At 43.5% G+C, this 23398-nt stretch overlaps 1 protein-coding gene across 1 annotated transcript in view; it reads right to left on the bottom strand.

Annotated features, from left to right (window-relative positions):
* LOC135546847 (titin-like) overlaps positions 1 to 23398 on the bottom strand; it is a 170130-nt gene that overhangs the window by 19591 nt on the left and 127141 nt on the right. The window contains 21 exon segments of the mRNA XM_064975419.1: positions 39 to 338; positions 439 to 729; positions 815 to 1120; positions 1222 to 1524; positions 1641 to 3270; positions 3373 to 3806; positions 5266 to 5565; positions 5692 to 5976; positions 6103 to 6396; positions 7081 to 8847; positions 8973 to 9176; positions 9219 to 9356; positions 9464 to 9766; positions 9998 to 10297; positions 10414 to 10701; positions 10805 to 11101; positions 11209 to 11511; positions 11624 to 12211; positions 12347 to 12643; positions 12752 to 16741; positions 16871 to 23396. Coding sequence (XP_064831491.1) covers positions 39 to 338; positions 439 to 729; positions 815 to 1120; positions 1222 to 1524; positions 1641 to 3270; positions 3373 to 3806; positions 5266 to 5565; positions 5692 to 5976; positions 6103 to 6396; positions 7081 to 8847; positions 8973 to 9176; positions 9219 to 9356; positions 9464 to 9766; positions 9998 to 10297; positions 10414 to 10701; positions 10805 to 11101; positions 11209 to 11511; positions 11624 to 12211; positions 12347 to 12643; positions 12752 to 16741; positions 16871 to 23396 — 19144 coding nt within the window.

The following is a 23398-nucleotide window of genomic DNA, read 5'->3' as shown; positions in this document are numbered from 1 at the left end:
ATCATGTTGCAAGATATTATGGAAGATGTTCTACTTACTGAACATGTTTCTGGCGATGATAGGACCAGATTGCAGTGGAACGCCAGATCCATACTTGTTGACACCTCTCACGCGGAAGAGGTACTCAGTGTTTTTGAACAGTCTGGTGATCTCACAGGTGTGTTCCTTGCACTCAGCTTCCATGATCACCCAGTTGAGTCTGTTGGTGTCTCGTCTCTCAACAATGTAATGTGTCACCGGGTCACCACCACTCTCCAGAGTGGGTTTCCAAGACACAGTGCATTTCTCTTCAGAAATATGGCTGATGGTGATTTTGCCGTCAGGAGCACCAGGTGTATCTGAAAGGAACACATTCATTTATGGCATGAGATCAAGGTAAGCCCCATTTGCTTCAAACTTTGTCATTTAATTTCTTTATTTACTTTTTTTTATACTTACCAAGTACTTGCACGTTAACTTCGGCTGACTTGATGCCACTGGCGTTCTTTACAGTGAGAACGTACTTCCCGGTATCATCTCTGTCACAGAATTTAATAATGGCCATGGCACGTGTGCTGGTGTACTGCAGGGAGTACTTTTCACACAGCTCCAGTTCCTTATCTCCCTTGGCCCAGAACACTTTGGGGTCAGGTTTACCACCAACAGCAGCATCCAGAACAAGGTCTGAGCCGGCTCTGATTGTAACCGTGTCAACGAGAAGTTTGCTGTCAAGGTCTGCCTTTGGAGGAGCTACGAATGAAAAAAAGAGAGAAAATCCGACTTAATAAATGATAATATAATTTAAAGTCAATATATTTAAAAGTATATATCTTACTGTATTCTGCTTTGCATGTGACTGCGCCGGTTGACTCTGAAGGCATACTGAAAACTTGGTTGGAGTTCTTGGCAATGACTCGGAACTCGTAGACCTCTCCTTCACCAAGTGCAGTGATTGAGAAGTTATTTTCTGTGACATTGGTGTAGTTACACTTCAGCCAGCGACCTTCACCAGTGATGGTGTATGGCTTGCGCTCAACAATGTAACCCACAATTGGGAAGCCACCATCGTCAAGTGGTGTAGACCATTTGATGGACACTGTAGATCTACCCACCTCAGTTACTTCTGGTCTACCAGGAGGATCTAGACACAAGATTAATGGGAATCAGGATTATGATTTCCTTAAACATGTATTATGGACCTGTAATAGTATCCCAAAGTTTTTGGGGGAAATCAGTACTCACCAACTGGATTTTGAGCCACCATAGGCTTGGATGCCTCACTAGCTTTGCCGAGGCCACCGCTGTTCATTGCAAAGACACGGAACTGGTACGAAAGGCCTTCAATAAGTCCCTCCACTCTGTAGTCACATTCAAAGCATGGGATCTTGTTCTCCCTCACCCAAAGGATGTTGTTTCGTTCTTTCTTTTCAATCCAGTATCCAGTCACCTTGCTTCCGCCATCATGGTATGGCTCCTCCCAGCGAATGTGGCAGGTGGTGGAAGCCACGTTGTATACAGAAGGTCTGGTTGGTGCACCAGAAGGACCTATTATCAACACAAACAATATCACTCAATTTCAGTTGATACTTTTCACTCTTAAGAATTAACGTGTGAAAAAACGAAACTATGTAAAACATAGATTTCTCTTAACTTATACTCACCGAATGGATTCTCAGCGACAATGGTCTCAGATTCAGTTGATTTGCTTGTGCCAAATCTGTTCTCAGCACTGACACGAAAGGTGTATTGCATGTACTTTGTCAGATGTCCCACACTGAGGTTGGTGCGTTTCACACTGGAGTTGATGAGTGTCCAGGCAGTGGAGCCAGATTCACGCTTCTCAACGATGTAGTTGGTGATATCTGTTCCACCGTCATCCTCTGGTGCTTCCCAAGCAATCTCACATGATTCCGATGTTATGGATGAAACTTCAATGGGTCCAAGGGGGGGACCAGGTCTTCCAATGACATTGACAGTAACAAAGAACGTCTTGGATCCAGCAGAATTTTCAAGACTGAGGAAGTATCTGCCACCATCGCCCCTCATGGCGTCTCTGATAGACAGAGTTGTCCTGTTTTTGACAGTCTTGATTGCAACCCTTTCACTGTCCTTCAGCCTCATCTCCTCCAGTTTCCAGATTACCTTCGGTGCTGGTCTACCAGTGATGGGAACATCAATGGCAAAGGTATTACCCACTTTACAGATGACCTCCTGGTTAGTTATTTCACTGAGATCTGCAGTTGGTTCTATCTGTGGCTCTTTGATTAACACTGAGGATAGTGCTTCTCTTGGTAAGCTGTTGCCTGCATCGTTCTTTGCCTTAACGCGGAACTCATACTCTGCAGTCCTACATAATTCTAGAGTGATGCTCTCATTCTTGGTCTCACCACCAACGACCCATTTATCTGTGGTCTTTGCCTTATGCTCAATGATGTAGCCTGTGATACGACTACCACCGTCGTGCTCGGGTTTGACCCAGGAGAGTGTTGCTGTAGTATCGGTGACGTCCACAACATCCAATCTCATTGGTGAAGAAGGCTCTGCAGTAGCAATAATGGGATCTATCGTCTCAAAAGGTTCACCAATACCGTACTGGTTCTCTCCTGAAACTCTGAAAAAGTAGGGAACACCTTCCAGAAGATCCTGGATATGTAATGATAGCGCAGTGACCTTGCCACCGGATTGGTTCCAGGTACGACGACTTGCCTCACGCCTCTCTACAATATAATGTTGAACGTGAGCTCCACCTTCATTAGCTGGAGGTTCCCAAACCAGTGTCAGTGCTCCTCTGGACACTTCTGCAAAGGCAATAGGTCCTGGAGGTCCAGGTGTATCCAACACCTTTACAATGAAATCAACTTCCCTTACGCCACTGCTATTCTCCAGAGTAAGAGTGTATCTTCCAGAATCGTATCTGGTACACTTTTCTATCGTCAGAGCAGTGTAGGTCTCTGTAGTAGTAATATCTGTCATGACACCAAGTTCTTCTCCATCTTCTTTACTCCATTTAACTGAAGGAATTGGTTTTCCTTTGTAGGCGATACGGAGACAGACGGTGCCTCCCTTCTTCACAATGTGTGTATGTTTGAAGGTAGCGTCAATATCAACGTCAGGTTTTACGTGTCTGTCCACAGCCTGTACTGGCTCAGGAATCTCTTGCTCCTCTCCCTTTCCAATACTATTCTGGGCAGAAACACGAAGCAGGTAGTATGAACCAGTTTCCAAACCAGTTGCAATGTATTTTGTATCATTGACCAGATCCTCATTGATTCTGATCCATTCTCTGGTATCCTCTTCTTTCTCTTCCTCCTCCTCCTCCTCCTCCTCCTCTTCTGAGCTGTCTACCACCTTCTTAGGTTTAGCTAGTATTTCTTTTAGTTCTTCCTTAGATACCTTGTGCAACTCAATGACGTATCCATGGATGGAACTGCCACCATCGTCTTTAGGCTTTGTCCATTCCAAACTGATAGTTGTATCTGTAGAGTCGGTTACATGAACCACAGATGAAGCGCATGCAATATCTTTTGGCTCACTGGCTTTAATGGCCATTGAGATGTTACTGGGTGCTCCGATACCCGCGTTGTTTACTGCCATCACACGGAACTCATACTCCATATCTTCAGTGAGATGATCCACCCGGTGAGCAGGCTCCACAATGGGCTTCTTTGACCTCACCTTGTCCCAGCGGACAGTCTTCTTCTCACGTTTTTCAACAATGTAGTACTGAATAGGATTGCCTCCATCAGATGTGGGTGCTTCCCATGCCAGTGTGATACTGTCTCCAGAAACTGCAGTGGAATCAGGTGTGCCAGGTGCATCAGGAGTAGCTGTAGGAAAAGGGGGTCAAAAATTATAAAGACATTTTGGTAAAGTGAACTGTTAAATTCTAAAACCATATTCAGACTTGGGGCTCTATTTTCAGCTGGCATTGAAGCGGCGCTAGTATCAAACGCATGTTAGTTTGCAATTTCGTCATGTAAAAACTGGCGCACTGGCATTTTCCAAGCCTAACACCAGGTTCAGCAATTGACCTGTTTTATATCAGCTCCCTTGCGCTAGAGGGGCCGACTGAAAATATCAGAGGTCCTTAAAAACATGAATCAAAGTGCTAATTTCAGGCAGCACTGATAAGGCTATTTAAAGACCAACCAAAAACTTATTTTAGCAGTAATGCAGTTGGTTATGGCATGAATTTTGACAGCGGTAACATAGCCTATCCAGCCATGACGCACACTGCCCATATGCGCATGGAACAAGAGTCGCCTAATGTGCTTTTGGTGCCTGTATACTTTGTATTTAGAAACATAATTTTTTCCCATTTTGTCTTATTTGAGCATAGTCTCCCCTTCTCTCAATTAATGCTTTTTTATCTGCCCAAATGCAAGAATGAAGTAGTCAAGACTGTGAATAAAGGGCTCGGCGCCTGATACCGCTTGGAAATAAATCTTAATCACCAAAGCTTTATTAAAATATAATGTTTGAGAGGAGTTAAACAGTGAGCTGACATTCCCTTTTTATCTATGCATTGTAGGCAGGCCCACATTATTTTGGGCGTGCTTAAAACCCCTCCATGATGTAGGCTACGTGTCCATGCCCATCATGAAATGAGAGATGAGAGCCTCTGTGAATACTGGTGAACCTCATATTTAGAAGTTCCCTGTCATCTGTAAAAATGGCTTATTTTTCGTTTTATACCCTGTATGTTCAAAACTCACTTAGGACGACTATAACAAAGGCTGGTTCAACAGCAATGCGTGGCTTTTTTATCCTGGCGGTTATATGATATAATGACATTTATTTTTGTTACATTTTATTACAACCAAACTGATTCATCTTCCTGGTTTTATGGTAAAAACGTCCTTGGCGCACTTGCAATGCAACATCTTGAGATGTGTGAATGCGATCTGATCTGTAAGATGGGTCTGATTATGTTCACAAAATATAGGCCTATTTGGGAGCAGTATAAGGATGAGTGGACATTCTCCCTTTCTATTTATATTGGATCTTTGTCCAGCTACTGTGAAAAGTTGGAATGTGCGTTGTTTTAATATTTTATGCCCACGAGGAGAAATTATGGTGGCTGTGTGACATAGCATATTTATTTAAAACAAGTTGTTTCGTTTTATTTAGAATTTGATTGTAATTATTTGTTCTCTTTTTAGGCCTTTTCAATAATTAATTTAATCTTGCTTATCATGTCCAGGCTCAGCCATAATGCAATTTACATTAGGCCTAGCCCCTATATCAGTGTGAATGCTATTGAAGCTATTGAGCCCTTGGACTTACTGTATTGCATTTGTGCAATGATGGGACTTGAATCCAATGGTCGGCCGGTACCAAACCTGTTGACAGCAGAAACACGGAACTGGTACTCATTGGTCTTCATCAGCTTGGTGGCGTGGTATACAGTTTCTTTACAGCAATCCGAGACAAGTGCCCATGAGATCTTAGAGGTCTCACGCTTCTCAACAATGTAGTGAGAGATGTCCGAGCAGCCGTCGTTCTCCGGTGGATTCCATGTGAGGGTCACTTTTCCTTCAGAGATATCGCTGAAAATGATAGGTCCCACCGGCTCTCCAGGAGTATCTAGATTAGAATAGAGGATCATTAACATTTGACATGTACAGTACAAGACCGATACACCATCTACAATGATGTCAAACAAGATAAATCACAGTGCTTTGAATGTTGTGAGAATAAAATGAAACCAACCATGGACTTGGACAATGATGTCCTCCTTCTTGGTTCCTTGGCTATTGGTGGCTTCCACTGTGTAAGTTCCTTTGTGACTGCGGTCAGCATCACGTACAAAGAGCATGCTAGATCCAGCAACTGTGGTGGTGTCCATCATCGACTTGGTGATTTGCACGCCGTCTCTGAACCACACAACCTTGGGCTGTGGCCGTCCACTGATCGATACCTTTAGTCTCATATTGTCTCCTGCCTTGATTGTGAGTCCCTCAAAATACTCTGGGCCAAACTCAATGTTTGGAGAAGCTGGAAAGACAAAAGGTGAACATGTACATCATTAGTGTTTTGTATATTAAAAAGCAAAACATATTGCATATTCATATTATCATGTCAAACGTATTATTATTATTTCAATATATTATGCACCCTTACCACTTTCATCTCTGACCACGATGTGTCCAGATGAGTTGGATGGGGGACTCACTACGCCAATAGCATTTCTTGCAATAATTCTGAACTCATAGCGTTCATTGCAAGCAAGACCAGTGACAGTAAACTGGGTGTCGTGGACATCAGTGAAATTGCTCTTCAGCCAGCGGCCCTGTCCTTGGCGTTTTTCAACATTGTAAGCCACAATCTTGCTGCCTCCATCACGTTTGGGTGCATCCCATTTCAGTGCAACAGAATTGCTGGTCACATCAGTGTAGTCAGGTTGACCAGGTGGATCTAAAAAAGGAACACATTTTTTATCATTCACTTTCACATGTTTGAATCGCACATGGACTAAGTCTGGGAACGTGCTTATATCACTTGGTTTATACTTCCCTATCACATAAGATATTCATGGTACTTGCACTTTCAAAGGCATTGGATTTCATACCATCATTGTGTTGATTGTAAGAATCTGTATGTTAAAGTTGCAATCAGCAGTTGCTACATTCATTTTTGGACTTATAAATTAAAGATTCGTACCTATTGATACTTGAAGAATATAACATATTCATATAACATACATGCCTCATGAGGTTCCCCACCAGAACCTAAAATATAAGCTTGTTTTACTCCAATGTTTGTAAACAAATAAAATGTTAACAAACACTAATTATACTCAAAACATGGTTCAACATATAATTTTGATATCATGGATAATCAGTCTTTGCATCCATAGCTCTGTCTATGAATTTGATTGTGGTTACATTTCTCCAGCCCCATCCCTCAGCTTTTTTACAAAACCAGGGGCGGGGCGTTCACTTTGTTATTGTTTCTACTGCTGATTGCCACTTTAATGAAAAGGTATGCTGCACCCATTGCTGACTTGAAACTCACTGCCTTGTTCAGCCTGGGGATTAATAACAGTTTACCATTATTAACAGAAAACCATGATTAGTTTCCATTTGAATAAGGACTTACCAACTGGAGAAACTGCCATGGTGGTGTTGCTTTCGTCACTCTTGCGGCTGAATCCGGCATCATTCTGAGCGTAGACTCTGAATTGATATTCCAGTCCTTCAATAAGGCCAAGGATTCTATAGTCTGTTCCAGGGATAGCCACAGTGTTGACCTTCTGCCACATGACACTGTTCTTCTCCTTCTTCTCAACATGGTAGCCCTTGACTGGACAGCCACCATTGAAGACGGGCAGCTCCCACTGAATGGTCATTCCGTCGTTGGTGACGTTGTACACAACAGGCTTTCCTGGTGGACCTGCAGGCCTGAACTGATGTTTAGCGACAACGCTTGGTGACACCAGTGGCTCACTGACTCCATATATGTTCTCAGCACGCACTCTGAACTGGTACCCTATTCCCTTGATCAAGTTGGGCACCTTGAATGTTGTGTCAGTGACACTAGAGCATGCCATCTTCCAGTCATTCTGAGATGTGTCGCGCTTCTCTACAGAGTAGCAAGTGATTTCTCCACCTCCGTAATCATTTGGCTCCTCCCAGGATATTGTGACACTGTCTGCTCTGACCTCATCAAAGTTGATGGGTGCGACGGGCTTTGATGGTGGTCCGCGAGTTATGACAAAAACGTTGAAGGATTTCCTGTACACCCTGTTATCAAGAGTAAGTGTGTATTTCCCACCATGCTCTGGTCTCACATTCTTGATCATGAGAACAACTTTGTTGTCTGTTTTCCTGAAGCGTACTAGTTCGCTCTCCTTCAGTGGCATATTGTCCTTAAGCCAATACGTGGCAGGTTTGGGTTTACCCTTATAGGGCAACTCAATGTGTACATTATGGCCCACACGGACACTGATTTCCCCACCTGGATACTCATCCAGGTTGGCCTCTGGTGGGATGACAAAGTCCTTCACTTCAATTGGTCCAATTTCAGTGAAGTCACCCTTCCCCTTTTCATTTCTGGCAGCAACTCTGAAATTCATTTGTGAGGTTTCTTTGAGTTTTGGTACTTCGTGTTCGCATTGTTTGCTGCAGCCGGCAGCTGCCCAGTCCTCTTCATCCTTGAGTCTCTTCTCAATGACGTAGTCAGATATGATGCTTCCACCATCATAATCAGGCTTCACCCACTGCAGTGTTACAGAGGTCTTAGAGGCATCCTTCATAGCAACTTCTTTGACTGGACCAGGAGTTTCTGTAGCTTTTACTGGTTCAACTGTGCTGCAAGGATCACTTATTCCAAATTCATTCTCTGCTGATACCCGGAAGAAGAAGGATGTTTTCTCTGAGAGATCTTCAATGGTATAAAATTGTTCTGTGCATTTGGTTGTCACACTAGAGTAGGATCTCTTGGATGAGTCTCTCTTTTCAATGATGTAATTGGTAATATCAGCACCACCATCAAGTTCAGGTTCTTCCCAGCACATGGTTACTTTACCACGAGTGACATCCTTCAATACCAGGTTCGTGCAGACAGCTGGTGAGTCTTGAACCTTCACAGACAGTGTCATTGACTTTGGCTCTCCTACACCGTTTTCAATCTTCACAGTGTACCTACCAGTGTCATTACGGCTGACTTCTGGAATAACAAGGGTTGATGTAGTATCTGTGTGGTGGATTTCATATTTTTTATTATTGTCGATGTTCTCGTCTCCGAACATCCAAGTAGCACTAGGTGCAGGTCTGCCCTTGAGGGGCACTGTGATCTCCACATCCTGCTTGGCTTTTACGATGTAGTGAGTTCTCATGGCAACATCTGGATCGAAGATAGCTTCCTCTGTAAAAATCATTAAAAGATACATACTTTATTTACTGACTTTTCAATAATAGGAAAAGGGACAAAATCTTATGAAACAAAATGTCAATGTATATGCAATGAAACCATGAGGTGTGTTAACTTACCCAGAATATCCTTAGCATGAACAGGCTCTTTCATCTTAATGGCCTCTCCACGCCCTGCGATGTTGACTGCAGATACACGGAAGTAGTAGTCAACATCTGGTGTTAGGCCGGACACAACGTACTCTGCTGTCCTCACTTCTCCCTTCTGGCTGATTACAACCCATTCTCCATTGTCTGCTTCTTCTTCCTCCTCTTCTTCTCCTTCTGATTCAGATGATTCTTCTTTGGGTGGTTTGCGTCGTAGACCCTCCACGTCCGTCAGCTGTTCAACAACGTAGCTGAGGATCTCACTGCCTCCGTCCCACTCTGGCTTGGCCCATCCAAGGGTGATAGATGTCTTGGTTGAGTCAACCACTTTGAGCTTGGTAGGTTCATATGGTGGTTCTAATAAAGAGAATTCACATAATGTAGATATAGTTTTCATAGAGAAGTAAAGGATATGACTTTTACTTATTACATAAGTTAGATGGATGTTAAAGTTTTTTGCTTACCAACTGGATCAGCTGCTTTGTAGTACTCAGACACATCTGAGAAGGGGCCCTCTCCGGCTTTGTTGATGGCACACACACGGTATTGATATTCATTGCCTTCTGTTAGGTTAAAGATAGTCGTAGTGTTGTTGTTAATCGGATCTTTCAAGACCTTTATCCAGCGAAGGCTCTTCTTGTCACGTCTCTCAAGGTAGTAGCCAGTTACTTGACTACCGCCATCCACACCTGGTTTGTCCCATACAACTACCATTGTTGATTTGGTTGTAGTTGTTACCTCTGGTGTGGCAGGCTGTCCTGGGGTAACTGTGGAATTAATATAGAGTAGGTTAAGTTCTAAAAATAAATCCAAAAACAGAGGGGAAACTGTCTTTTATGTCTTTTATAATAGAAGACTTAATATGCAAGTCAAGTTGATTATTTTGGGGAATGCCTGCTTTATATTCCATCAGATACAACTTCCGGTTTGTGTGTTTCAAAATAGTGTTTTTTACTTTGTATGCTACAATGTTATGTCCTGTTTTGTTTTATACTTACCAAATAAATTTTTGGCAACAACAGGCTCAGAGTCCAAGGGCTCTCCATTTCCGAACTTGTTGACACCCCTCACACGGAAAATGTACTCATTTCCTCGTACCAACTTCATGACAGCTATGTAGCACTCTTCTAGTCTCTCAGACACGGTAGACCATACCACTCTGCTGGTTTCACGTTTCTCCACAACGTAATGGCTGACCTTAGCACCACCCTCATCAGTGATTGGCTCCCACTTAAGAATGATCTTGTCTGCTGTGACTAGCATAAACTGAATCAAGCCAGGAGGTGGTCCAGGTTTGTCTGGTGAAAAGGAGAAAACATAGAGTGCATTAATACATTATTTAACTCATAACAACATGTCTGTTGCAAATTAAAGTATGACACAAAGCTAAATTACATGTACAATTTTTTTTTACCTAGAACTTCTATCCTGATGGTGGCAGATGCCGAACCCAGAGCGTTTTTGATCTTTATTTCATATGTGCCAGTGTGGCTACGAGTTGCGTCCTTGATGAGAAGACTAGAGGAATCAGTAGTGCTCTCGATGGAGAGTGTAGTGCTTGACACCATTTCTTTTCCATCCTTGTACCACTCAATTGTTGGCAGAGGCTTAGCAAGAATCCCCACTCTGATCTTAACCATAGATCCGGCTTTGTATTTCACAACATCTAAATACTCTGGAGGAAGATCGATTGCAGGGGCACCTGAACACGAGAAAAACAAAATATTAGCAACAAAATAATAAATCAAATATCAAGCAAATGACAGTTTCTTTAACCACTGAAAAGTAAAATGAGCTCAACTCACCACATGAATCGACACAAGTGATTGGACCGACGACATCAGATGGATTGCTGATAGAACCGATTGCGTTCTTTGCGTAAACTCTGAACTCATAGGATTCATTCTGGGTCAAGCCTGACATTGTGAAGTTCATCTCAATCACGTTAGTGAAGTTTGCCCTTGTCCATCTGCCATCTGGGCAGTCCTTCCTCTCCACCATGTATCCAATGATCTTGCTGCCACCATCATAAGGTGGCCTAACCCAGGCCAGACTGATGGAGTTCTTTGTGATCTCGGAGACTCTTACAGCTGCCGGGGGCTCTGAAATACAAAATCAAATTGATCAAGAACAGTTGATGAAAAATACCAACACCATCCACAACAAATTCAGTGACCAAAAAAACAAAAATAATCCATAAGACATTTACCGCAGTTATCAATGGCGAGCACCTCTTCTGATGTTTTGCTGATTTTTCCGATACCAGCTGCATTTTCTGCTATCACCCTGAATTCGTAGATGAGGCCAGGGCAGATGTTTGTTACTCTCAGCTGTGTTCCAATGATTGCTACTTTGTTGACCTTTTGCCACAGAATACTGCTTCTCTCTTTCATCTGCAGGTGGTAGCCCGTGACAGTGTTTCCTCCATCTGTGACAGGCTCGTTCCAATTGACTGTAATGCTCTCTCTTGAAACCATGGTTACCCATGGTGTTGATGGAGGACCAGGGAATGCTAGAATAAACAATGTAATCCTGTAAATTTCAGTCTAATTCAAAGACAAATTTAAATAGTTATTAAGGTAGTGGGAATGGATGGTATATTAATAAATGATAGAGACACTTACTGTATGGAAGTTTCACTGTGATTGGTGGGGTGTCAATGTGGTCACTGATACCAAAGCGATTCTCTGCCTTGATTCTGAACTGATATTCCTCTCCTTTGGTAAGCTTGCCGGCCTTTATGGCACTTCTCGCAACCTGAGAAGACACTTCAGTCCAAGCAGGTGTGCTTGTTTCACGTCTCAGTACAACGTAGTTGGTAACTGGGCTGCCACCATCATACACAGGAGGAGCCCATTTGAGAGCCACTGTGGATTCAGTCACTTCGCCAACCTCAATAGGACCAGTTGGAGGACCAGGTCTATCCAACACAACGATGTTGATGAACATCTTGGTGATACCACTTGTATTGGAGGCGCTGATGTCATATCTGCCAGCATCACTTGCAATGCTCTCATTCAGTTTGATGATCAGGCTTTCAGCAGTAACTTGAGTGACCAATCTCTTGGACGGTTTCAGAATAACATTGTTTCTTGACAGACTAACCTTTGCCAAAGGTTTGCTGGTCATAGGAAGCTCAAAGGTCAGATTTGATCCTGATCTCACATAGACAGTATTGCTGGGGTAGTTTTTCATGTCAAAATCTGGGGCCTCTGTAAAACAAACAGTCACAGCATATATGATTTAGCTAATTATCAATTAACATTCACGATTAGCCATGACAGATATGCTGACAATATTTATATAATGAAAAATTCTAAATTAGAAGAGGTGAGTTGAAAACCTACCCAGTTGATCTTTCACTACAACAGGAACGATCATCTCTTTGGGTTCGCCGAGTCCAGCATGATTCTGAGCACTAACTCTAAAGAAGTATTCAGCATTTTCCTTCAAGTTTTTGATTTGGAAGGAAGTTGTGTTCACAAGAGTAACCTTCGACCATTTGGGTTGTCCTTTCTCAAGTGCTTCAATGAAGTACTGAGTTACTCTGCTTCCACCATCGTGTTCTGGTCTAATCCATCCGATTGTAACACTGTCCTTGGTTACTGCAATAGCCCCAAGCTTTTGAGGTGGACTTGGTTTTTCTGCAAATATTAAGAACAAAAGTTATAAACAAACAAGATTGTCTGGGGTAATTTCTTCATGCAAGTATCAAACAGCAAAATAACATACAAAGTAAAGAAATGTCAAACCTGTAATCTTTGTTCCATTCTTGGGGATAGCAGCAACACCCACTCCAAATTCGTTTTCTCCCATGACTCTGAAGTAATAGAAGGCTCCCTCTTGTAAATCTTCCACTTTGTAGGACAACGCGTGGCAGTTGTTGGTCACACACACCCATGCCTTTTTGCTGGCTTCACGTTTCTCAACATGGTAGGCCTTCACAGCATCACCTCCATCATTTTCTGGAGCTGCCCATGTAACGGTAGCAGTGTCTTTGGTGACATCCTTAACAACTACATTAAGTGGTGGTCCAGGAGAGTCAAGAACCTTTACAACTATTGGTAATGTTACTGGGTCTCCAATGCCATTCTCTAATGTTACATTGTACTGTCCAGAGTCATTTCTTGTTGCCGTTTCAATTGTTAGTGAAGTGCAGCTGTGATTTGTTTCAATGGTTGCTCTTGCCTTGAGGTCTACTTCCTCCTTGCTCCATTCTACTGATGGTGCAGGTTTTCCCTTATAAGGTACAGTCAGAGTGAATGCGTTGCCATGCTTGACAATCAATGTCTTGCGCATTTCTATGTCAACATCAAACATAGGCTCCACAGTTCTATCCATTGCTGCGATAGGCTCAGAAATTGGACTTTGCTCGCTTTCACCAATCTTGTTTATTGCCTTAACAGCAAACTCATATTCTTCATCTGCTGTAAGTCCAGAGACGGTGAACTCCATGCTCTTTATGTTCTGAATGGCCACTGTCCATTCCTCGTCCTTAAGTTTCTTATACTCCACACAGTATCCAAGGATTGGAGCTCCGCCATCTTCTACTGGCTTGTTCCAAATGATGGAGATTGAACTCTTGGTTGAATCAACAACCTTTGGTTTACTTGGTGGGTCTGGCTCGACCTGTTCATCTTCAGCCCTAAACGATGGGCATGCTTCACTTGGAGGACTCAAACCAGCAGCGTTTTCAGCAAACACGCGGAACACATATTCATATCCTTTTCGTAGTTTAGTTGCTATGGTTGTCAATTCAGTCACAAGCTCTCTGTTCACACGGACCCAGAGTATACCTGCCGTGTCACGCCTTTCAATTACATATCCAGTAATTTCACTGCCTCCATCTGAAACAGGTTTCTGCCAGACAAGTTTCATCTCCTCACTGGATACCTCCGTGATCTCACAATTTGTGGGAGCAGATGGTTTTGTGAATGGATCAGCCACTTTGACGACCTCACTCTCAAGGGTTTCGCCATGTCCATACTTATTGACGGCCATGACCCTGAAGATGTATTCATTACCCTTGAGGAGATTTGTGACCTTGAAATGTGTCTTGTTCAGATCTGCATTCACCACTGTCCAAGCAAGACGGCTTGTTTCACGTTTCTCAACAACGTAGTGTGTGATATCTGCGCCGCCTGCTTCTTGAGGAGGACCCCATGCTAAGGTGACATCTTCTGCTGTAATGCCTGTAGTCGCCAGGGGGCCAGCGGGAGGTCCTGGCTTATCCAGGATCACAACATCCACTGGTGTAGATACTGTTCCGGCAACATTTTGCAGAGTCAAAGTATATTGTCCAGAATCACGCCTTATGCAGTCCTTCACAATTACTGAGGTGCTGGTATCTGTTGCAAGAATCTGAATTCTGGCCCTGAGCTCGATCTCTTTGCCATCTTTTTTCCATGATGCTACTGGCAGTGGACGACCAGCGATATCTGCATTGATTTTAAGAACATCTCCGGCTTTCACAACTACAACAGCTCTGTACTTCACGTCCATCATGATACGTGGTGGATCCACATCATCCTTGACTGTGATTGAACCAGTGGAATCAGATGGGTCACTGAAGCATCCAGCAGCATTCTTTGCAATGACACGGAAGTCATACTGCTGGTCCTTGGTAAGGCCTGTGACGTCATAGTAGGTTTCCACCACGTTGGTGAAGTTACACCTCATCCAGCGGCCTTCTGGGAGATCTCTGCGTTCAATAATGTAACCAGTAACCTTGGCTCCACCATCGTACTCTGGCTTTGTCCAAGCGAGGGATACCGATGTTCTTGTGATACCTGTCACTGTTGGCTCGCCAGGGGGATCGCATGGATCTCTTGCAGAAACAGCCTCACTAGCTTTGCTACATTTTCCAATTCCAGCAATGTTTTCAGCGTAAACGCGGTATTCATACCCCATGCCCTCTTCAATGCCAGTCACTTTGTATTCTGTATCTTTGATGAGACCTCTGTTCATCTTGTTCCAGATGATGCTGGTTCTCTCCTTTCGCTCCAAATGATATCCAAGAACTGTGCTGCCTCCGTCGTTGACTGGCTCATTCCATGTGACAAGCATGTAAATCTTGGTTGCATGTACCACTTTAGGAGTCGATGGTGGGCCAGGTAGCTTGAAGTTATACTGGGCTGTAATTCCACGGGAATCTGTATGTTGACTCTTTCCATAACGATTTACAGCATAGATACGGAACTGGTATTCAGCACCCTTTGTCAATCGGGAGGCTTTAATTGCTGTTGTTGCAACATTTGCTGAGACCATTTGCCAATCTGTTGCATTTGTATCTCTCTTCTCTACAATGTAGTTGTTGATGCAGCAACCACCATCATACTCTGGTGGAGCCCATGACAATGAAATACTGTCTGAAGTTACAGCAGTTGGTTTGATAGCAGTTGGTGGACCAGGTTTGTCAAGGACAATAATTCCAATCTCTGCTATTTTCAATCCACCTGGGTTTGCGGCAGTGATTTCATATTTTCCGACATGTTCTCTGCCCGCCTCCTTTATAATAATTTTGGATGAGGTCTTGGTATTCAGAATTGTCAATGAGCTTGTTTGCTTCAAAGGAAGGCCATGATGTTTCCATGCAATAACAGGTTTAGGTCGGCCCCTAACTGGGATTTCAACTGTAAGATCACCTCCAGCCTTCACACTGTAAGTGTTGAATAACACCTCAATTGAGGGTTCAATAGCAATATCTTTTGTTGTCACAGGTAGACCAAGTTCCTTTGGTACACTCTTTCCCTTCTCGTTGATTGCAATGACTCTGAATGAATATGCGTCACCTGCTACTAGGTTTGCAATAGTTGTTTCCAGGATTTTGACTGTGCATGAAGGATTCCACTTCTGTGTACCCTTGTCATCCTTACCTTGCACCTCAACGTTGTAGCACATTACTTTGCTTCCACCATCATGAGCTGGCTTTTCCCACGCAAGTGATACACTGTTTTTCGTGAGATCTGTAACTCTGACATTTCGTGGTGGCATAGGCACTTCAGAAACTTTAATTGGGTTTTTGGTTTCAGCCATCAACCCAATGCCATACTCATTTACAGCACATACACGGAAGTAGAAAATGCATCCCTCTGACAACTCATCAATCTTGAAGGAATTAGATAAGCAGTTAGTTGTCACGGCAGTGTAAGCCTTTCTGGTGGATTCTCGCTTCTCCACAATGTAATTGGTTATTTTTGATCCACCGTCTGTGAGTGGTGTTTCCCAAACAAGATTTACAGAATCTTTTTTGATATCTTTGACTGCAAAGGCCTGTGGAGCACTTGGTGTGTCCAACACTCTGACGTTGATAAGTGCAGATTTTTCACCAGTGTTATTCTCAAGGTTCAATGTGTATTTGCCACTGTCGAATCGGTTTACATTGTCAATTACAAGCATAGTATATGAGCTTGTGGATTCTATCATGACACGTTCTGTCAGCACGCCGTCCAACTTTGCCCATTTAACTTCAGGTTCAGGTCTTCCTCTGATTGTGACAAACAGACGCAGAGATCCACCTGCACGGACAGAGACAACCTTCCTGAGGTTGGCATCCAGTTCAATCTCTGGTGCCTCAACTCTTTCTGCAGCAATCACAGTGCCATGTATATCTGCAGGCTCACCAACACCCTCTGAATTGATAGCACAGACACGGAATTTGTATTCTAGTCCTGCCTTCAAGTCCTTAATAGTGAGGTGTGTTGCCTGGATGCCAGTTGGAGGTGTACAAATGGTCCATTCATACTCCTTAGGAGGTTCTTTCACCTCTTCTACTGCTGCTGTTTCCACTTCCTCCTCTTCCTCCAAATACTCTTCTTCTGCTGCTGCTGCTTCTTTCCTTTTCTTTTCCTCTTCCATTGCTTTCCTCTCCTCATCTGTCACCTCTCTCATTTCAACAATGTACCCTTTGATGTATGCTCCACCGTCAGAAGCGGGTTTGCCCCAAGTCAAGGACACAGTCGAGCTGGTGTGATCTGTCACCTTAGGATGGTGTGGTGGTCCAGGTGCTGTTGTAGCATTGCATGCTCTGTAGAACAGGGAGAGTTCGCTCAGATCTCCCACTCCAGCTTCATTCTCTGCAGAAACACGATATTCATAGAAATGACCATCCAAAAGCCCAGTGACTTTGAAGTGTAGATCAGTCAATGGCTGCCGGTTGCATTTGGTCCACCTTACACCATCCTTGTCACGTTTCTCAAGATGGTAGCAGTCGATTTCTGCTCCACCATTGTTCTCTGGCTTTGACCATGATAGGACCATAGAATCCTTTGTTATTGTACTTGCTTCAGGTGTTCCGGGTGCACTTGGAGGCTTGTATGGATTGCGTGCAGTTACTGCCTCACACTCCAAAGGATCACCAATGCCATATTTGTTCACAGCCCTAACCCTGAAGATATATTCATTCAATTCCAGTAGGTTGATTACTTTGAAATTTGTAGCTTGAATATTTGCGTTAACCACAGTCCAGGATAACCGACTGGTCTCTCTCTTTTCCAGAATATAGTGACTTATAGCTGCACCACCATCCAGAGAGGGATCAGTCCAAGACAGGAAGCATCTGTCGGCAGTCAGTCCAGTGACTCTCAGTGGTCCAGTGGGTGCACCTGGTTTATCAAGGACCTTCACAGTGATTGGGATTGTCTTTACCCCACCGATATTGGTGAGACTGAGGTCATAGTTTCCACTATCTAACCTTGTGCAGTCCTTGATATGCATAGCTGCACGTTTCTGTGTCGTTTTCACTTCAATTCGAAGAGCTTTGTCCATTTGCTTTCCTTCCTTCAACCATAAGACCTCAGGAGCGGGTTTGCCATAGATGTCAGCATCCAAAACTAAGTTGTCCCCAGCATTAACAACAATGACATCCTTGTATTTAGGATCCATTGAGGCTCTTGGTGCTTCAATCTCATCTGTGGCAGTAATGGGTCCAGTGCTGTCAGAAGGCTCACTGAAAATACCAGCGGCATTTCTTGCAATCACTCTGAACTCATATTTTTCATTTTCTGTCAAGCCAGAGATGGCAAATTCTGTCTCAATGACATTTGTGAAGTTGGCTCTCATCCAGCGACCCTCAATGTTGGCTAGATCTCTCCGCTCCACAATATATCCAGTGATCTTACTGCCTCCATCATACAGTGGCTTAGTCCATTGAATCACAATGTGATTCTTGGAGATAACAGTAGCCTCAGGGGTACCTGGTAGATCAACTGGATCTCGAGCAACGAATGATTCTGATATTTTGGATGCTCTGCCAATGCCAACAATGTTTTCAGCATAGACCCTGTATTCATATCCAATGTCCTCCTCAAGATTACATATCTTGAAAGAGGTATCAGCAATGAGGGCTTTGTTGAGTTTCGTCCACATAATGCTGGTTCTTTCTTTAGATTCAAGATGGTATCCAATAACCGTACTACCACCATCATTGACTGGCTCATTCCATTCAATAATCATTTGATCCTTTGTTGCAGATTTGATGTATGGAGTTCCAGGTGGTCCTGGGGATTTGTATGGATATTGCACCACAATTGATTTTGTGTCCAAAGGAGCGCCCTTTCCATATCTATTCTCAGCACAGATTCTGAAACAGTACTCTGCGCCAGTTTTCAGCTTGGTTATTTTGATAGCTGTTCTAGCTAGCTGTGCATTCACACTTTGCCATGCTGTTTGTGTTGTATCTCGTCTTTCCACAGTGTAATGCTTTACTTGACATCCGCCTGTGTACTCCGGGGCTCCCCATGAAAGACTGACAGAGTTATTGCTTACTTCAAGGACTTTAATGGGTCCGGTTGGAGGACCAGGTTTGTCAAGGATTGTGATTCCTATGTCTTCAGAGAATAAGCCAGCTGTGTTAGTTGCCATAATGGTATACTTTCCAAAATCGTCCTTACATGCCTCAGTAATTTTAATGGTAGCAGTTGTTGCTGTGTTTATCACATTCACTCTTGATGTCATTTTCAATGGCAGACCCTCTTTCTTCCAAACAATTTGGGGTTTCGGCCTACCAAACACTGGGATTTCTACTATCAGATCGTCACCAGCTTTGACGGTGTAGGTGTTGAACATGAGTTTTAAGCTTGGTTCAATAGTCATGTCATTAGCAACAACTGGCATTGCCAGTGCTTTAGGCTCACTCTTTCCCTTCTCATTGTAAGCTACGATACGGATCAGATACTCCTGTCCAGCAGTAAGTCCAGTGACTGTGCCATGACAATCACCCTTTGTGGATGTTGCAACACCCCATTTGTCCCCTCCCTTTTGCTGCATCTCAACTAGGTAACCAGTAATTCTGCTTCCACCATCATGCTCTGGTTTTTCCCATCTGAACGATGCGCTGACTTTAGTAACATCAGTCAAGAAGATCTTTCCGACTGGAAGAGGCACCTCAGAGGCCTTTGTTGCAAGCTTTGTTTCAGTCGACGATCCAACTCCATATTCGTTCTCAGCCATAACTCTGAAGTAATACATAGCCCCTTCAACAAGGTTTTCAACCTTGTAGGTTGTTTTGTTGACCTTGGTTGTTACATTTGCAAAAGCTTTCCTGATTGATTCACGTTTGTCAACAACATAATTCTTGATTTTCGCTCCGCCATCAGTAAGAGGGGCATCCCAAACAAGAGTTATGGAGTCTTTCTTGATTTCTGTCAATTTGAGATTCAGAGGGGCACCTGGTGTATCTAGCACTTTCACAGTTACAAATTCAGAAACGGTACCACTGCTGTTCTTCACAGTCACATTGTACTTTCCAGAATCACTTCTGTCACAAGAGTCAATGGAAAGCTGAGTATAGTTGAGACCTTTATCAACCACTGCTTTCTCTTGCAATTCTTGTTCTTCTTCCACTTCTTCAACCTTCTTCAGCTTACACCACTTAATCTCTGGCGTTGGTCTGCCTTTGAATGGTACATTGATTCTCACAGATCCTCCAGCACGCACCACAATTCCTTTCCTCAATTCCGAGTCCAGTTGAATTTCTGGATCCTCTACCTTCTCCTCTGGTTTAGATGTTCCAGATACAGCAGCTAGTTCACCAACACCCAGTTTATTGATAGCACAGACCTGGATCTGATATTCCTGACCCTCAGTAAGTTTTGTGATTTCAAATTTATTGACCCGCAGGCCTGTTGGTGGTGTGCACATTGTCCATTCCTCCTCCTCAGCTTTGCAAATCTCTACAATGTATCCCTGGATAGGACTGCCACCATCATTGAGAGGCTTTCCCCATGCGACTGTGATTGAGCTCTTTGTGGTATCAATCACATGTGCATGTGTGGGTGCCCCAGGTTTGTACTTGGGATCACTGGCCTTAAAGTATGATGTTGGTAGACTTGGCTCACCAACACCAGCTGCATTTTCAGCAGATACTCTAAACTCATATTCATGATCTGATGTCAGACCTGTTACTCTGAAAGATAGGTCTGTGACCTTTTGCCTGTTGCATTTGGTCCATTTAACTCCAGCTCTGTCTTTCTTCTCAATGATGTAAGTAGTAATGTTACTTCCCCCATCAGTCTCTGGTGCAGAATAGCAGACAGTCATGGAATCCCGGGCAATGTTCGTTACATCATTAACATGTGGTGCACCAGGGACAACAAATGGATTTTTCATTATTACTGCTGAAGACTCCACATGTTCACCAATGCCATAACTGTTGATAGCCATGACACGGAAAATATACTCATTGCCCTCCAGGAGACTAGTTACTTTATACACTGTGGTCTCACAGCTGTTAGAAACCATAGTCCAAGCAAGACGACTGGTTTCACGCCTCTCAATGAGGTAGTGTGTGATGTTGCTGCCTCCATCATGTAGTGGAGCACGCCATGACAGAGTACATTTGTCACAAGCGACTCCAGTGACATGGAGGGAACCTACAGGTGGTCCTGGTCTGTCTAGTACATTCACCTTGAATGGAACTGACTCTGATCCAGCAACATTTGTCAGGACAAGTTTGTAATTTCCACCGTCAACTCTGACAGAATCCTTCACAACTATCATTGCGACGCTTTCTGTATTTTTGACCTCCAATCTCATTGTATTCTTTTCAATTTCCACATCATCCTTGAACCACTGGATTGTGGGTACTGGCTTTCCATGTACATCAGCATCAAGTTTGAATGTGTCTCCTGCATTGATAATGATCGTTTTGGTGAACGCAGGATCAATAGAATATCTTGGCGCTTCCACCTCATCGTTTGCTGTTATAGGTCCACTGTTATAAGATGGCTTGCTGAATGTTCCAACTGCATTCTTAGCAATGACTCTGAAGTCATACTGTGCATCAGCAGTTAGTCCAGTAGCAGTAAACCTGGTCTCAATAACGTTGGTAAAGTTTGCCTTCATCCAGCGTCCCTCTGGAAGGTCACGTTTCTCAACAACATAACCAGTAATCACACTTCCTCCATCATATTCTGGCTTTGTCCATTCAATGGTGATGGACTCTTTGTTTACAATGATAGCCTCTGGGGTGCCAGGAGGGTCACAAGGATCACGTGCAACACAACCCTCTGAGATTTTGCTGCATCTGCCAATGCCAACAATATTTTCAGCATAAACTCTGAATTCATATTCAACAGCCTCCTCTAAGGGACCGGTTTTGTAAATGGTGTCTTTAACGAGTGATTTGTTAAGCTTAGTCCAGAGGATGCTGTTTCTCTCTTTCCTTTCAAGGTGATAGCCTAGAACAGAACTACCTCCATCTGCGACTGGTTCATGCCACTCCACAACCATATATTCCTTGGAGAGAGATGCAATGAATGGAGTGCCGGGTGGGCCAGGTTCTTTGTAAGGGTACTTTATAGTCAAAGGATGTGAGTCCAAACCATAACTCTTGCCATATCGATTTTGAGCAATGATTCTGAATTGATATTCAGCCCCAGTTTTCAGCCTTTGCACCTTGAGCGTAGTTCTTGCCACGGAGGCAGCAACATTCTCCCAAGTTGTGGTGGTTGTGTCTCTTTTCTGAACAATGTAATTTGAAATCTGGCAGCCACCAGAATGCTTTGGTGGACCCCAAGAAATAGTTGCAGTGTTAATAGTAACTTCATCAAACTTTACAGGTCCACTTGGTGGGCCAGGTTTATCAAGAGCAATGATTTCAATTGTTGCGTTCTTTTCCCCAACTACATTAGTAACATTAATGCCATACATTCCGCCATCTTCTCCTGTAGCCTCTGTGATACTTAGATTTGTACTATCTGGTGTGTTAGTGATTTTAACCCTTGAGGTGTGGAGTAGGATTGATCCATCCTTTGTCCATTTAACTGCTGGTTTAGGACGTCCTGCGATCGGGATTTCAACCTTGAAGTCTTTACCAACCCGAACACTGTAATTGCTAAATGCAGGTCTAACATCAGGCTCGATAACAAGGTCCTTTGCTGTCACTGGAAGTGCAAGTTCTCTTGGGTCACTCTTTCCTTTGTCATTGATAGCGAACACTCTGAAAATATATTCTTCACCCGGATTTAGATTGTTGACAACAGACTCCATTGCTCTGACAGTTGCAACACCTGACCATTTCTCAGAGCCTTTAGGTTGTATCTCTAGCAGGTAATGAATGATTCTACTTCCACCATCATGCTCTGGCTTCTCCCAGGCAAGAGATATGCTTGTCTTGGTTTGGTCAACAACACTCAGTTTTCGTGGGATTTGGGGTACTTCTGAGGCTTTGATGGGATCAACGGTTGCTGTAGGCAAGCCAACACCATGTTCGTTTTCAGCAAGGACTCTGAAATAATAATTGCAACCCTCTTGAAGGTTCTCAACCTTGTATGATAATTTGTGGCAGTTTGTCACCACAGCTGCATAGGCTTTCCTGGTGCTTTCCCGCTTCTCAACAATATAGTTTCTGATTTTAGCTCCTCCATCTAACACAGGGGCATCCCATGTAAGTGTCACTGATTCACCAGTGATATCTTTCACTTTGAGGTTGACTGGGGCACTAGGTGTGTCAAGAACTCTAACAGTAATTAAAGCAGATTTTTCACCACTGGCGTTCTCTGCAGAAACAGTGTATTTTCCACTGTCAAATCTGTTGACATTATCAATCACAAGGGACGTGTAACTACTTGTCACTTCAACTTGTGCATTCTCCTTAATAGGACCTTCATCCTTTCCCCATTTGACTTCAGGTTGGGGTCGCCCTCTGATAGGAATGAACAGTCTGAGGGAACATCCAGCCTTAATGTTCACAACCTTTCTCAGGTCTGGGTCAATGTCCAGATCTGGTTCCTCAACCCTCTCCTCGACAAGAATGATTCCAGAGACATCTGAATGGTCTCCAACACCAAGCTTGTTGACAGCACAAACTCTGAACTTGTACAAATGCATTTCCTCCAATTTTCTAACTTCAAATCTTGTTTGTTTGATGCCACTTGGTGGAGTACAGATTGTCCACATCT

Source organism: Oncorhynchus masou, chromosome 10 (genome assembly GCF_036934945.1).
Source record: "Oncorhynchus masou masou isolate Uvic2021 chromosome 10, UVic_Omas_1.1, whole genome shotgun sequence".
In the NCBI taxonomy this organism is placed as follows: domain Eukaryota; kingdom Metazoa; phylum Chordata; class Actinopteri; order Salmoniformes; family Salmonidae; genus Oncorhynchus; species Oncorhynchus masou.
Note: the sequence above shows the minus strand (reverse complement) of the source record. Positions and strands in the feature narration are given on the sequence as shown.